The 15218-nt window shown below is 39.9% G+C and overlaps 1 protein-coding gene across 3 annotated transcripts in view; it reads left to right on the forward strand.

Moving 5' to 3' along the window:
- Window positions 1-1568: 1568 nt before the first annotated feature.
- LOC134533553 (uncharacterized) overlaps window positions 1569-15218 on the forward strand; it is a 38340-nt gene continuing 24690 nt past the window's right edge. For 2 of the 3 annotated variants that reach the window (XR_010075330.1, XM_063371090.1), the window contains exons 1-4: window positions 1569-1747; window positions 4799-6111; window positions 8384-8634; window positions 10695-10845. Coding sequence is in view for 2 of the 3 variants with exons in the window: in XM_063371090.1 (XP_063227160.1) it covers window positions 8410-8634; window positions 10695-10845 (376 nt within the window). In the remaining variant the exon portion in view is untranslated. The remainder of the gene's footprint in view (window positions 1748-4798; window positions 6112-8383; window positions 8635-10694; window positions 10846-15218) is intronic. The other variant, XM_063371088.1, reaches the window with a different exon arrangement.

The raw sequence follows: 15218 nt of genomic DNA on the forward strand, positions 1-15218 counted from the left end.
ACGACTAGTCAAACAACCTAAATTGAAGCACGTTAACCACATAAATTTTTAAAAAAATTCTCGGAACTAAAGACAGAGGTCGCCCCGACGAGAATCGTTTGCCGGCGCGCGGGGAGGAATTCGCAAGCTTGCAGAAGTGTCAGGCGTGTTCTAAATCTTCCTCTGTAGCTGCAGTACGCTCTTGGAATCCGCTTGGAGAGCCAGTCAGGCAACACATATCAAGTTCATTTTCCAGGACGTCTGTTATAAAATACCTCAAGAAACAAATGAAAATTGCAAAAGTTTAATAAGAAGTGGATGTAATCCTATTTTTATGAGCTTTGTACAAGTGTGATTTATTTTATTTTTTGTTATTGGATAAAATAAATTAATCTTAAGTTGAACGATGAATAGTATTCAGTTTTCAATGTTTTTACATGAGCTTTATTTAAAAAAAAAAAATTGGTTAAATATATTTGTCCTGTGTTTACTATTTTAAATGTCCAATTATGATATCAGTAACATGTTGCTTATTATTCGTTAATCGTGCTTCATTACTTCCTAGAAATTGTTTCGTTTATTTAGTTTTTATTGTATTTTGTGAGTTGTTTATCAGTTCTCCTTTATTGTCTTTTATTTAAGTTAGTGTATTATTATGTTTTTGTAGGAACTTTACATTTAATTGTATAACATTTCTGTGGTTAAGTGGTAGACAGAGCTGCACGCCTTAACTTCGCCACATAAAATAAGTCAATAAATAAAATAAATAAATCCCCTAGAGTCGTCTCATATAAAAATATACTTAAAATTAATATACAACTACCAAATTTAATGTCATAAATTACCTACAAAACAATAATTTTCCTTTAGTCCTGCAGTTTCTTAGACATCCTAAATTATGTGTTATCAATATTCAAAGTAAAGAAAACAATTCTTGAAATTTATTTGCATTACCGACGGACTAAATTGATTTAATTATTATGTCGAATGCAGAAGTTAAGTACAGAAAATATCTGGGTAATTTATTATATAATTTTTTACTTGATTTCACTATAACTTTAAAGATTAAGTAGTTATAGGTAATGTATTAATTTATATTAATATCAATTTATTCAAGCTTGTACTTGTGAGTGCAAATTTCCCCATTTTTCAAAGAGCAAATAATTCAGTGGTGTATTGAATATTACATCTACGTCAGCAGCAAGAAATAATTTCAAATATGGGAAGGAACGTTACTTTACTTCAAATACTTTTAATTATTACTTTACAAGCCTGCGGAGTTATTTTAAAACAGTTGAAAAAAATGAAATGTGTCACAAGATACTACAGTAAATTTGAAATCCCCGCCGCTTTTCAAAAATTCTCTCGTGAGGCATATTCATGCCAGTGTCCGGTGTAGTATTTTCTTAGACCCACCGAGCTCTTTGCTCGAGAATAATGTTATAACAATAACAGTTTCTACATCCTAGATGCCTGCATGCCTTTACATATAAATTAACTATTAATATTTCATATATCTTTGGCAAAATTTGCCTGTGAATACTATGCTCTTTGGATGAAAACAAATTTTCTATTAGATTACGTCTTTTACATTTCAAACTCTCAGGTGCATTGTCATTAACTACCACTTTTTATCTGTTTTTTCTTACTTTGGTGTCTATAAATCATAGCAAGTTTTTTCTTACCAGTGTTAAAAAAGGACAACAAAAACAATGCTACATACAGTGATAATTTACAGTTTTATTTTGTCCTCTGTACTTCCCAATCGGTAAGTATTTTACAGCATTTGATTAATGTAATATTTTAAATTTTCTTAGCACTCTTCTTTTAAAAATAAAAATATTTAAAGCTAAACTTCATGAATTTAAATGAAAAATAAAATTTATCTCTGATATTCTTTAGAATGTCAAATATAATTTAATATAATTTGTATTAAAAATTGCATAACATTTTTTCAGTGAAACTAGCCACAATTCTGAAGTCAAGGACTGTGCAATATAAATTTCTTGATAAAAATGTAAAGATTTCCATCGTTCTATTTCAATATGGTAACAGTTCTCTCACTTGCGGGATTAAAGCACAAACGTCAACTGAAATACGGGCAATATTTACTTAGAGACACTTAGGATCGCAGTATAAATTACGCGAATAAAATAACTAGTTTCACGAAAAGAAGCCTAGTTTTACAGTTATAATATTTCATCTTGTAGGTTTCAAGGTGGTACAAAATAGATGTTTATGATCGCGGACTCTGGGGCACTTAATTAATTTTGTTTTCTGTTCAACCCTCAACCTGGACAGTTAAGTAGAAGCTCCAGTTAAGTACCAATGGTGTTGGAGTCCTGTTAGATTCTCGGTAGTTGAATTCTGAGCACATAAACCAGTGACATTAACAATAATTTTACGTTTTTAAAACATGCTTTTTTACGGTCAGTTAACTACGGACTTCTTACTTCAGTTATTACGGTAGCAATACATATTATTGAAAATTATTTTTTATTGAATTTGTAATTGAGTAGTAGGGAATAAGGAAGTCAGGTACAAGGACCAGAATGGGGTGCGGGCTGCAGGTCAATGACCGACTGACATGACGTCACGGCGCCCACCTTGGATGACCTTGACGTTGACCTTTAACAGTTGGAATTTTTTTAAACCGAAAATTTGCCCAAAAATAATTATAATTTGCCAAAATTGGCCAAAACAATCGCCATTATTTCCAGTTTTTAGGGAAACAATTCCACCAAAAACCTTAAAAAAAAAAAATGAAATAAAAATTTCCCTATTTCGTGGAGAAAATTCCCATTTTTATGAAAATTGTACATTTTGAATACTAAAACTTTGCCGATTGCTTGAAGTGTTTTAAAAATGGCTTAAGAATCCTTAAAAACCAAAAACTTTAAAACACTATGAAGGATTCGTTACCACGTCATAGATGCAATTTTCATTAAGACCGTCATCTTGAACTTCAGCATTTTGAAATCGAACGACCCAATCACCGAAATTCGAATTATCTTTACGTCCGCCATCTTTAATTTGTATGTAATTTCTGCAATCACCAAATCGAAAATCCCAATCAACAAACAATGCAGTTATCGTTATGTCTATCACATTTAAATTGGATGTAATGTCCACCACTTGAATTCAGTTATCATATCGGCCAACTGGATTTCTGAGTCACGCCCGCCATCTTGAATTCACACCGGTCGATTAGGCCCACGCACGTCCAGCTGGTTGGACAGACTAATAAGTCTTTTTTGATTGATATGTGTCCTTTATGTCGAATGTATGTTCAGTGTTTTTTTTTATTGGCGAATGTGTGTCCAGTGCGTGTCCGATTTTGATGAGGATGTGGCCAATTTTGTGTCCTTTTAGACGAGTGTGTGTACTTTTCTTTGATGATGTATTGCCATGTCTGTAGTCAGTTGGCCTTGTACTTCGTAGACGCCTGGCTATATGCCTGACATTTTACATGATCTGATTAAATTACTACCGAGTAAATAAAAAAAATTAGACTCTTTGGCTTACTAACTGTATGTGCCATACCTTCAAATGGACATGCCTGACCAATCAACTAGTTTTGCCTGGCCAACCTGCTATAAATGTGTCTATTCAACCTATCTGACATGCCTGGCTACCGACCAGGTGTGTCTGGCTAAGAAATGGATATGCCTGCCCAACAAATGGACGTGTCTGACCACCATCTGCTCTAGTGTCTGACCACAAACGGGATGCTCCTTGCCACCGACATTATGTGCGTTCCTGGCCCCTGAATAGAAGTGACTGGCCACCAACTGGGCCCTCTTTGCCACCAATTGGACATGTTAGCCAGTCCAAAAGACTGCACGTGCCTGGCCAACCGACGTATGTGCATGGTCACCAACTTGACATTAATAGCTTACATCAAGACGTGCCTGACCACAAACTGTGAAGTGCCTAACAACCAACTGAACATGTCTGGTTAATCGACTGTTTTGAATAGTTGCCCGGAAAACACTTGTCAATTTATGCTACGGACTAGCTTCGCCTTCTAAGAAGATTGTTTAAATTGAGAAACGCTTGTAATGTGCTTTTTTTACTTCACAATTTTTGTAATATTTTGTTTTTAATTTTTCTTTTTTTGGTTGGTTTATATGATATTGATCAGTCAAGGATCGAACCGAGGAAGAGTATCGATATAATCAATCAATTTTTTAACTACTGATTTTTTGATGAGTTTAGTAATTTTTTTCGTAATATCTAGCTAAATAATTATAGATTTTCAAAATGGTATCCCTGGCTTAGAGGCTTGAATTTTTGGATCTTTAAGGTCTTAAGCCGCTTTGAGGACATTTCAAGCCATCGGCAGTTTTAAGGATTCAAATAGAAAAATTTCCCTCGAAATGGGAATTTTACTCTAGAAATAGGGGAATTAATTTTTTTCTAATATTTTGAAAATTTGTGGCGGAATTCTTTTCCCCTAAAAACTGAACATTTTGGCAAATTTTGGTAAATTTTGGAAGGTCAACGGTCAAAGTTCAGGTCAAGGTCATCCAATATGGCCGCCGTGTCGTCATGGCAGTCGAACATTGACCTGCTCTCCGGACCCACCCTGGACACTGTACCCGACTTCCTTATTCCCAACTACTTGAGTGCACTATCAACTATTCCTTTTAAAGCTGTACCTTTTTGTATTATATTAAATAGTCGTTTGACTGCAAGGACAAGGTAGATGGACATTTCTCTACAAAAAAAAATTTCTAGTATTTATGGGATGAAATAATATTTTATAATAGTGCATATGTTATTCTTTGCAAGAAACTATTTATTACTTTTATTTCAGAGCTGAAGTTATAAGACAACCTGGAGGAATTTTTGAAGAAAGTATTGGCCAAAATCCGGATAAAGAAAAAGTAATATTCAGCCAAAAAGTAAATTCTGATTTGGAAGAGTACGTGGATTTTACACCAGAGTTAATGACACCAGACAAGAGTAGCAATTGGATAAAAACTGATGCCAAAGCACAGGCGAATTATGTTAAAAAGAAAATTCCCCCGGATACCAAAAACTTTAACGATAATTTTCACAAGAAGGCATATTTATGGAATAATAATAGGATGGTAATGACAGCTAATGATTATCCCGAGAGAACTTACTTCAGAAGAGAAACAACTGAATATCCTTATCGACAAAAGGCGGTTAAAACTTCTTCGACGAGATTAAATAACAAAATGATTGAAACAATCACAACAGAAAATCATCCCGAGAGAAATTACAACGGGAGACAAACTGCTGAATCAAAGTATCGACAAAAGAATCCCAATCGGGTGGATAAAACTTCTTCGACAAGAATGAAGAGCAAAATGTTTACTGCAATGACAAGCGAAGATTATCCGGAGAAAAATTATTTGGAGACGGGACCTGAGCAATCGAAGTATCGACAAAGGTATCCCGATTCGGTGGATACAACTTCTCCTACAAGAATAAAGAGCACAATATCTGAACCAACGACAACTGCAGATTATCCCAATATTAATTATTTCGGAAGAGATACAAATGAATCTACGTCTCGAAAGAACGATCTCAGTTGGACAGGGACAAGACAAAAGAACAAAATGTTATATGCAATAAGAACGGAAGATTATTCCAACAGACATTACAATAAGAGACAAACTACTGAATCAACGTATCGACAAAATTATCCCGATCCTACGGTTAAATCTTCTTTGACAAGAATAAAGAGCAAAATGTTTGAACCAACAAAAACTAAAGATTATCCCGAGAGTAATTACTTAGGGAGAGAGACTAATGAAGCTACGTCCAAAGAAAAGGATTTAACTTGGACAAGTAAAACCTCTTCAACAAGAAAAAAGAACAAAATGTTTAACAGAACAACAAAGGAAGAGAATTATGGCGATACGGTATCGCTTGAAGACTATCATGAGGTAATACCAGATGACTATTACGATTACATGATGCCGATTGTCAATTATGACGAACCAACTGATTTACACGAAGAATTTAATAAAGAGATCCCAGGAATTTACAGGAACGAATTTTCGTCAACTACACCATACTTTTTAGATACGACCTTGAAACAAAATGTAATTCCGAATGCTTCAAAGAAATTAACTTCTCGCAGTAAGTAACTATGAAGTAAGTCTAACATTTTAGGACAAAACATAAATTTGTTATTTTTTATTTACTGCAGCACGCTATCTGTTGGTTATGTATTAAAGATTAGGAAATTTCAAAAGTGTATAACTCCCATGTCCTATAAAATAATGACAAACATTGGTAGATGGTAAAAATTTCTTCTCATTGCTGCTTTCAGATGATTATTACACATTACATTTCAAAGCTGTTTTCAACCAATAATTGTCAATTAATGTTTTTATAATACCTATATTTGTATTAAATCCACCTTTTTTTAAATCCAGTAAGAAATTATCTATGTAGGCTACCTATGTATAAAGAGAAAATACCTATGTATATAGAGAACAATAATATTATATTATTGAGTTTATATTTTGAAAGGCGAAAATACAAATTTTTTGGCAGAAAAAATTGATTGGCCCACAGTTCATGTGGAAACATCTATTCCAGTAGTAATTATGTTGCAAAAGAAGTGCCGAATTACAATCAACCCACTGAGGGACTCACAAGTTTAGCAGCAATATAAAAAGAGGAATATATAGACTATCTTGCACGTCATTTTAAACCACCGCGTTTTTGAGACATCACCTACATGTAATCGTGAACTTTTTATAGCCAACATATCGTCTCGTAGCTAACGAAAACGCATAATTAAAATTTGAGTTACTTTACAGGAGGGTCAACATTCTGCTTATTTTTTATTAGGTATAGTGCGTATTGAATATAATGCTATTTTTATTTTAACCAAAAATTTGAATGTTAGTTTTTTACTATAAAGGAAGGATAACCAAATACACTTCTCATATTGCCTCAGCATAGAGCTCACTGGCCCTGCTTTGTGTACGTAGTTGCTTTCATTTTTGTACGACAGTGCTGCTATCTCTAGGATTTTTGCCGTAAAAACTGTATCGGTGGATGCGAAAAGTCCGCTAGAATGCGTTGAAAGCAAAATGTCACTATAGTTAATAAAAAAAATGTCAGGTGGTATTGTTTGCTAAGCGACGATATTTCACAATTGGCTGGTAAACGAAGCGCACTATAAACGTTTCCACATCGATATACTTGATTGAAAGGAGTGCCAAAGGTGGAATTGTCGCGTGTATCAATTACTTAGTCAGATGCCTCTGCAGCAAGGTGATTTACGCATGTACCTTTAAATATTGTATTGGTGACACTGATATTTTATCGTTGGAAAGTGAGAAATAAAGTTCAGTGCTTTGTACCTATGTTAGAAGAATTTAAATTACACCAGTGTGTAAATTCCTACTATAGCCACGTCGAAAAGCTTCAAAATAACGTTCACCATATGGGAAATTTTTTAAAAGTATAGGAATTGAACAAAGTTAAAATATTTTTTTTTTATTTCATGCGAAATAAAATTTGAACATTTTGACTTATTTTCTGTTATTTCATGTTGTGGGCCTCTTCGAATACAACTACATTTTCGCCCAGTTATTGCTCAAAAGGAATTTCTCACTGATCGCTCTTTCAGATATTAGCGACTACAGTTTATTGCCCCTATTTTCTATTTTATGTATGCTTATTCTATCCAAAGGCCTAAATATATAAGACACTGATCAAAAGTAATTATGAACTCAAAAAATTAACACATTAAATGATTCGTTGATTAAATTCTAGAATTTTCTTTCCAATCGGGCAAATATCTCCTGCTCATTACATATTCACTTGAGAAATGTTAAAACTGGGCTGCACATCATTTGATACGTCTTGAGTTCAGTGTGTCTTATTGGCTCAGAGTTCTTTAAACAAAACGTGACCAATCTAAAAAGCAATCTAAGGATTTTTTAAATTTATCTTATTGTGTAATGAAACCATGAATGTTTTCTGTTATTTACGAATAGATAAAAAAATGTAGTTATTTCTTTAAATTGCTATACTTATAGTTGCACGATAGAATAAAATATTTATTGGGTTGACTTATTGTGTGTGATCACTCTTTAGTTAAATAACCCCAAATTACTTTTCAACTCTTGGCAAGCTCTCTGAAGACGAACGGGGAATGGTGGTGCCGAGTTGTGAGACCCTGGCCTCACATTTATTTACGACGGGGATTCAAACATCGGTCTAGTCAAACTGATTTCGGGTCACCGTGGCTTTCTATATCCCGCCAGTTAGTAGTCCTTAAAATTGGCCAGGGGCGTGATCGCTTCATTGATTTCTCTTATCTTGTACGTCCATCTTCAATGATCTCGTTGTCGACGTGTGATCAAACGAAATATAATGATAATGTTGTTGTTGTTTGCTGAACTAGAGTCGAAAGACCGAGCCGCTGACAGGATGAGACCCCGCGGGGAAGAGAAGGACGTGGACTCTGACGAGCAGACAGCACAGGAGCCAGAGGACGTCGGTGACCGCCGCCCAGAGGTCGAAGGTCACAGGGCCGAGCTGCCGGGAGACGGTGCCAACCACCGCAAAGAGGAGGGCCTCCCTCCGACCACGGACTCCCCGCCCGACGACCAACGAAGGTTTTGGCCGCTGCTCGAAGACTGGGATTCAATGAGCGTGAGAACAAACGAACACTCTTCTTCCTTTCGTTCGATTCGTATACGGTGGAACTTGGGTGGGCACGATCGGCTAACGTCTCATGCTCGTGTGTGGTGAGACTCAGGGATTCGATCCCAGTACCCGGATAGCAGCTCATATTTACAAGCCCTGAGTCAGTATGCGTGTAGGTTCCGTAGCCTTGAACCTCTGTGGGTATCTGTACCGCTCTTGAACTCAGGATGAGGGTGGCAATTCTGCATGACTACATGGTAAATGGTTAATGTCGTTTTATTTCCCTCAACTAATCGTTGCGCCATGTTAGTTGGATACCGAAAACATTGGCCGAAGTGTAGGGTTCGTATTGTGGAAACAGTTTTAAACTACTTTTCTTTATGCAAGTGACAGTTTTTTTTTTAACGGCGGATGTTCTAATTCAAACTTACTAACTTCGTCAGAGTTATCAAGTACCATTTCCGTGATTTTTGGGAGGAACAATATGGTGATGGTGAGGTTAAAAATTGACTTAACTACGTCACAGAATGCCGTCTCCGACACTTCCTAACTCCATGTTTTAACCTACCAACACACAAACCTTTTCGTAAACTAATCAGTACATAAAGAACAATTATTATTTTCATCAGCAAATATGCCTATCATTATCGCAAGTTTCTCCAGTATAACTACCAAAATTTATTATGCCATCGATTAGTTAAATATATTTGAGCTGAAAGTCTCTCCGACAGCGATGTTTTAATAACGACAATACACAACAACATATAACAGGGTTGTTTGTGAAGGATAGCCTACAGTTCACCGGGATGAAAGACACAACCACAACATAAACAGTTCCAAAGATGACCGAAGTAAAAGGTTAGGTTAGGTTAGGTTAGGTTAGGTTAGGTTCAGTCAGTGTAATAAATAACAGTTTTTTATTGGTTCCCGGATGGTAGGTTAGGTTAGGTCATCGTAACTAAAATAAAAGGTTGGTTAGGTGAGGATAGTATTATTTAAAATATTCTGTGACCCTAAATATGAATTTATTTTTCACGAACGATCGGCAAACTACGGAGAACTTCGGAACTGTTCGGGTGTGGCTTTCATCCCTGTGAACTGTAGGCTTCCCGTTGGAGGAATCGGCCGCGGCCTGTTTCTAGGCCCCATCCCAGCTTTTTCTTGGAAAGGTTTCGGGAAACCATGGAAAACAGAAAAAAAAAGGATGGTCAGGCCGTGACTGGAGCCTGGGTCATCAGCTTCTGCAGTGCGAGTCCAGTGTCTCACAACAATGCCACCGTGCTCCAAGCGGAAAAAATATGTACTGCAACAGACGTGTAATTTTGTAAAAACAAAAAAGTTCTCATCGTAAAGCTGTAGTTTGCCGCAGATTTTTGCCATGCTATAAACAAACGATTGAATATTTCCTGCATTCAAACTTGGAGATACGAAGAGCAATCTTTTTTTTTTAATCAGAGCTTTTATATGCCTTTTTTTTAAACTGAGGGTGCGATGACATATGTTCTTTAAAGATCAGTTGACAAGTAAAATACTTAATTTTAGGGCCGTTATTTCGACACTGCGTGGCTTAATTTATGCGTGCGGTCCATCTCATCAATGTTCTAAGGATATTTTCTTCCCAAATTATTGTTAGGGATTTAGGAATCGTTGGTCTGGGATTATTTCACGGCAGCAATCATATTCAACAGCAGGTATAAATTATAATAAACTGTTTATTATTTTCATGATATAATTAAATGGTATCTGTATTATTTTACTAAATTAAATAATAAATTTCATATACGTGTTTATATTAATATTGAGTACTGAGTATTTATATAAAAATAATAATTGTATTGATCTTATAATTCACCAGCCTTATTTAAAATATCACTCCATTCGTTTATTATTTTATTTCTTTTATTCTCTGCACGCAAAATTAAGATTAGTTATTTTTACGCCAAGTGAGTATAGTTTGTAAACGCGCCCATGGGTGATGCGTTATTCCCTTGGCAAAGCAAGTTGAAAGTGGTGTTGAGCAAGGCGCGGGCCGTGCTGGAGGTGAGTGTGGCTTGCGGTCGGCGCAGGCAGACGTGCGGTTCGCGCTGCTGGTGGCCGGCGTGGCGCTGGGAGGGGCGACCTGCTTGCTGCTGGCATGCGCCGTCTGCTACTACCGGTCGCCCGAGCGGCGCTTCTGCCCGGTCTGCCGCGACGCAGAGTCAGCGGCAGCAGCTGCAGGTAACCCTCCCATCCCCCTCTCCCCCTCTCCCCCTCACCTATCTCCCCCTCTCGCCTCCCCTCTCCATCCCATCCCATCTCCCCCACCCCCTCTCCACTCTCCCCCTCTCGCACCCCCTCACCGTCCCATCCCATCTCCCCCACCCCCCTCTCCCCTCTCCCCCTCTCTCCCTCTCTCCCTCTCTCCCTCTCTCCCTCTCCCCCTCTCTCCCTCTCTCACTCTCTCCCTCTCTCCCTCTCTCCCTCTCTCCCTCTCTCACTCTCTCCCTCTTTCCCTCTTTCCCTCTTTCCCTCTTTCCCTCTTTCCCTCTCTCCCTCTCTCTCTCTTTCCTTCTTTCCCTCTTCCCTCTTCCCTTTTCCCTCTTCCCTTTCCCCTTTTCCCTTTTCCTTCTCCCCACTCTGCTCCCATTACATCGCCTTTTCAACACGCCCGGACACTTTACTTCGTGTAACTTGGCCCTTTTTTACATGCTTTATATTAGCTTCACCTGTATGTTTGTCTGTCCGTCTGTAACTCTTTCGACTAAGAGTGAGTGACTCATCACTCTAAAATGTCCCACCATTTTCATTACGTTCGTTAGCCGAGTGGTCTAAGGCGCGCGACTTCCGTGACGTCAGCTTTCGTATTCAGCGATCGTGGGTTCTACTCCCGGCCACACCGATTTTTTTTCCCCCGGTAAATTCTAACATTATATCCATACATCTAACTGTAAATGATTCGGAGAGACTTTACCATTTCTTTGTGACGTTGCAACTCCAAATAGTTATCTCAGATGGTAATAGGTAGTGCCGGTAACTCATTTCCCTATGATAATTATACATAAATATAGTTTAAAAACTAAAAACAGTCTGCCTTGGGATTCCGAGGCGCGCGGACGTGTTTACATGCGAGTGCATTCGACTTACGTGAGTACAGTTCGTGCCGCGCGATTTCAGAAGTGTTCAGCTAGGCTCGGCCTGCTTACATTAATCTACATTGCTACCACAGCCATATTATCCTATTAATATGGATGTGCATACACCTACCAAACGCGTCAACACGCTTAGTGTGAAGTGTCAAACGAAGCCATTCGCCATGGATCTTCACAACTGGATGGACGAGACTCTCCGAATAAAAGAAGACGAGCTGGTGGCTGTCCAAATGGACGGGCGTCAACGCTGCATATTTATCAAGTTAACATCCATGCTCCACTGCGAACGGATCATGAGACTAACTGGCGGTTCATCGCAGATTCTAACAGCATCGGGTGAGTCTATTTTGGCTGACATTGAAATTGCCCTAGACAACCTAAAAACTGTACGTGTGATAAACCTTCCTGTTGAAGTCACTAATGATAATATAGTTAAGGCGCTGACTCCATACGGTAAAGTATTGTCCTTAATTGACGAACTTTGGGGGGGACACTGCAAATACAAAGTTAAAACCGGTGTACGTGTGGTCAAGATTGAGTTAGATAAGGACATACCATCAGTACTGACGGTCGAGGGTCACACAGGCGTGGCCCTGTACGACGGCCAGCCTCAGACATGCAGTATATGCCACACGCCGGGACATGCGCGGGCCGCCTGCCCCATTGCACCGCGCCGCGACACGCCTGCCCCTGCCGCGGCCGCGGCCGGGCGCTCGTGGGCGCAGGCGCTCGTCGGCGGGGTGCGCGGCGCGGCTCCGGACAAGAGTGACACACGTGACACCGCAGCGGCGCGGGAGAGCAGCGCTACCTTCCGTAGACCTCCGGTTCAAACCCCAGCGGGGGAACACCCGACTGGGAGTGCTCGGGACATGGTTTCAATAAAGGGTATATTGGAAAACACTTCACCATTGCTGGAAATTGACATGGGGGAGTTACTCACTACTGAGGGCGGGGATGTTAGTGCAGGAACCACAGACGCACACATTGGGGACAGAGAACAGGCAGATGACGAAATGACAGGGAAACGTGGCGATAAACAACATCCACGTAAAAAAGGGAGTACTGAGGATGTGCGCGGGGAAGGACGTACAGGGAAGAAATTTCGTCAAAACAGTCGAAGTCCCAGACGGAATAAAATTGTCCCTGACAGCCCTCAATCACAACGAGCTCACCCTCTTGCCGTAGCCAAACAAGCCATAGGAAAGTGTGAGGACTCACACGGCTTGCCTTCGGTGATAACTCCATAAACGTTCATCACCAGAGGGGTCATGGCCAGCGTTTTGACAGTTGCAACTGTAAATGTCTGTGCCATGGAGATGGCATGCAAATACCGTGTGTTATATACACTAGCTTACGCTCACGCCATCGACGTAATTTTTTTACAAGAATTACCAATAAATCAGATCCCGCACTTCGATAACTGCAATGTGTATACAAATGTTGGCTCCCACGGAAGAGGTACGGGTATCATTACACGGAATGGATATCAGCTAATAAATATCCGAGCACACCCCTCGGGACGAATCATTGCAGGAACTCTTGTCATGCCTTCTCTACCACCTGGAAATGACTTGTTGGAACTAGCTCTATGTGTGAACGTGTACGCCCCTTCGGGTTCACAAAACAGGCAAGCCAGGACGAACTTTTACAGACAAGAAATATTACCATTCTTGGAAGGTGACCGCAACAAAATAATATTTGGTGGTGATTTCAACTGTGTGCTGAACCTTATTGACCACCATGGAGGAGCATATACGACTAACACAGCGTTACAAGATTTAGTCTCAGCCATACAAGTTGAGGATGCAGTTGATATTCTGCTAGTTCCTCGACCCCACTTTACGTTCCATGGCCATGCGTCTAGTACGCGGTTGGACCGGTTTTACTTTTCCAAAAGCAACCGCAATTCAGTGGTCAGTTATGACGTCATACCGGCGGCCTTCACAGATCACTCCCTTGTACTTTGCACTCTCTCTTACCCCACACTCAACCCTGTTCGCGGGCGAAACTACTGGCGCCTGCAGCAACGGTGGATTTTGTGGACTAGGCAGAAACACCGATACGCTGATGTCGCGGAATGGTGGGAACATTGTGTAAAACCGGGCATTCGACGCCTCTTTCAATACCACGGAGCACGTGTCCGACGGGAGCAAGCCTCACTCTTGTACCTATATGAGCGGGCTCTGCGAGATCTCGGCGCGGCAGCTATGACAGTGACGAACGTCAAGGAAAAAGAGCGTCGGCTCAAAGAAAAAATTATGACCATTCATAGGAAATATATGGAAGAACGGCTGCACTTCCTTCACACAAATAGCGCATTACAAAATGAGAGGCTCAGCTTATATTCCTTGGCAAACGAACAAAAATGTAAGACTAAACGACAGATTGACGCGTTGACGACAGCTGATGGCAGTACTCTCCGAGACACAACGGCCATTGCGACCGCCTTCCGTATTCATTATACCGACTTATACTCGGAACACCAGGTCGATTTTGACGCCGGAACTTCCTTCATACAACGAGTAACAGCCCGCCTGAGCGACAATGCGCGGGATCTTCTGGAGAGTGAGATTACAGACGAAGAAATTGCGCAAGTTGTTCATGATGCTCCGAAAAGAAAATCTCCGGGAAAGGATGGAATACCGTATGAATTCTATCAAACATACTGGACAATAATAAAAACCGATTTTTGTAAAATGGCACGTACAGTGCTTCAACGCGGTGCCCTTTGCAAGTCTCAAACAAACGGTATCCTGGTTTTAATTCCAAAGAAAAATAAACCGATAAACCTGGTGGATTACAGGCCTATAACTCTACTGTGCACGGACTATAAAATCATCGCCCGTACAATTGCACAAAAATTGAAACGTGTACTGCCCGAACTCGTTGGACCCGAGCAATGTTGCGCAGTTCCAAATAAATCTATTATACAGGGGATTGCGGTACTACGTGATGTACAGCTCCTTGCCAAATCCTTGCCCGGTCCAGTGGCATTACTCAACGTTGACCTTGATAAAGCCTTCGACAGGATACACTGGGGTTTTCTCGACAGACTCCTAACTCATGTCGGATTTCCACAAATTACGGTCCGCATGCTTCACACTCTGCGTAAATGCTCTACGACGCAGATTTCTATTAATGGGAAACTGGGCGAAGAAATTAATATCCGCTCTTCCGTGCGTCAAGGGTGCCCCTTGTCCATGGCACTGTTTGTACTGTATATAGAACCATTGCTCCGGACACTCCATGAGACTTTAACAGGAATTAGCATTGCCAGCCACCGGATCACATGCAGTGCCTATGCTGACGATGTCACCTGCATAATTCGGAGTGAAGATGATGTACTCAGGACATCAGCCGCCTTGACCAATTTCAGCCAAGCCTCTACCACCCAAGTAAATGCCGTAAAAACAAAAATAGTAGACCTCAAGATGGCGCCCCATCTGCTGCAGCAGGTGAGGC

This window comes from Bacillus rossius, chromosome 6 (genome assembly GCF_032445375.1).
Source record: "Bacillus rossius redtenbacheri isolate Brsri chromosome 6, Brsri_v3, whole genome shotgun sequence".
Taxonomy (NCBI): Eukaryota; Metazoa; Arthropoda; class Insecta; order Phasmatodea; family Bacillidae; genus Bacillus; species Bacillus rossius.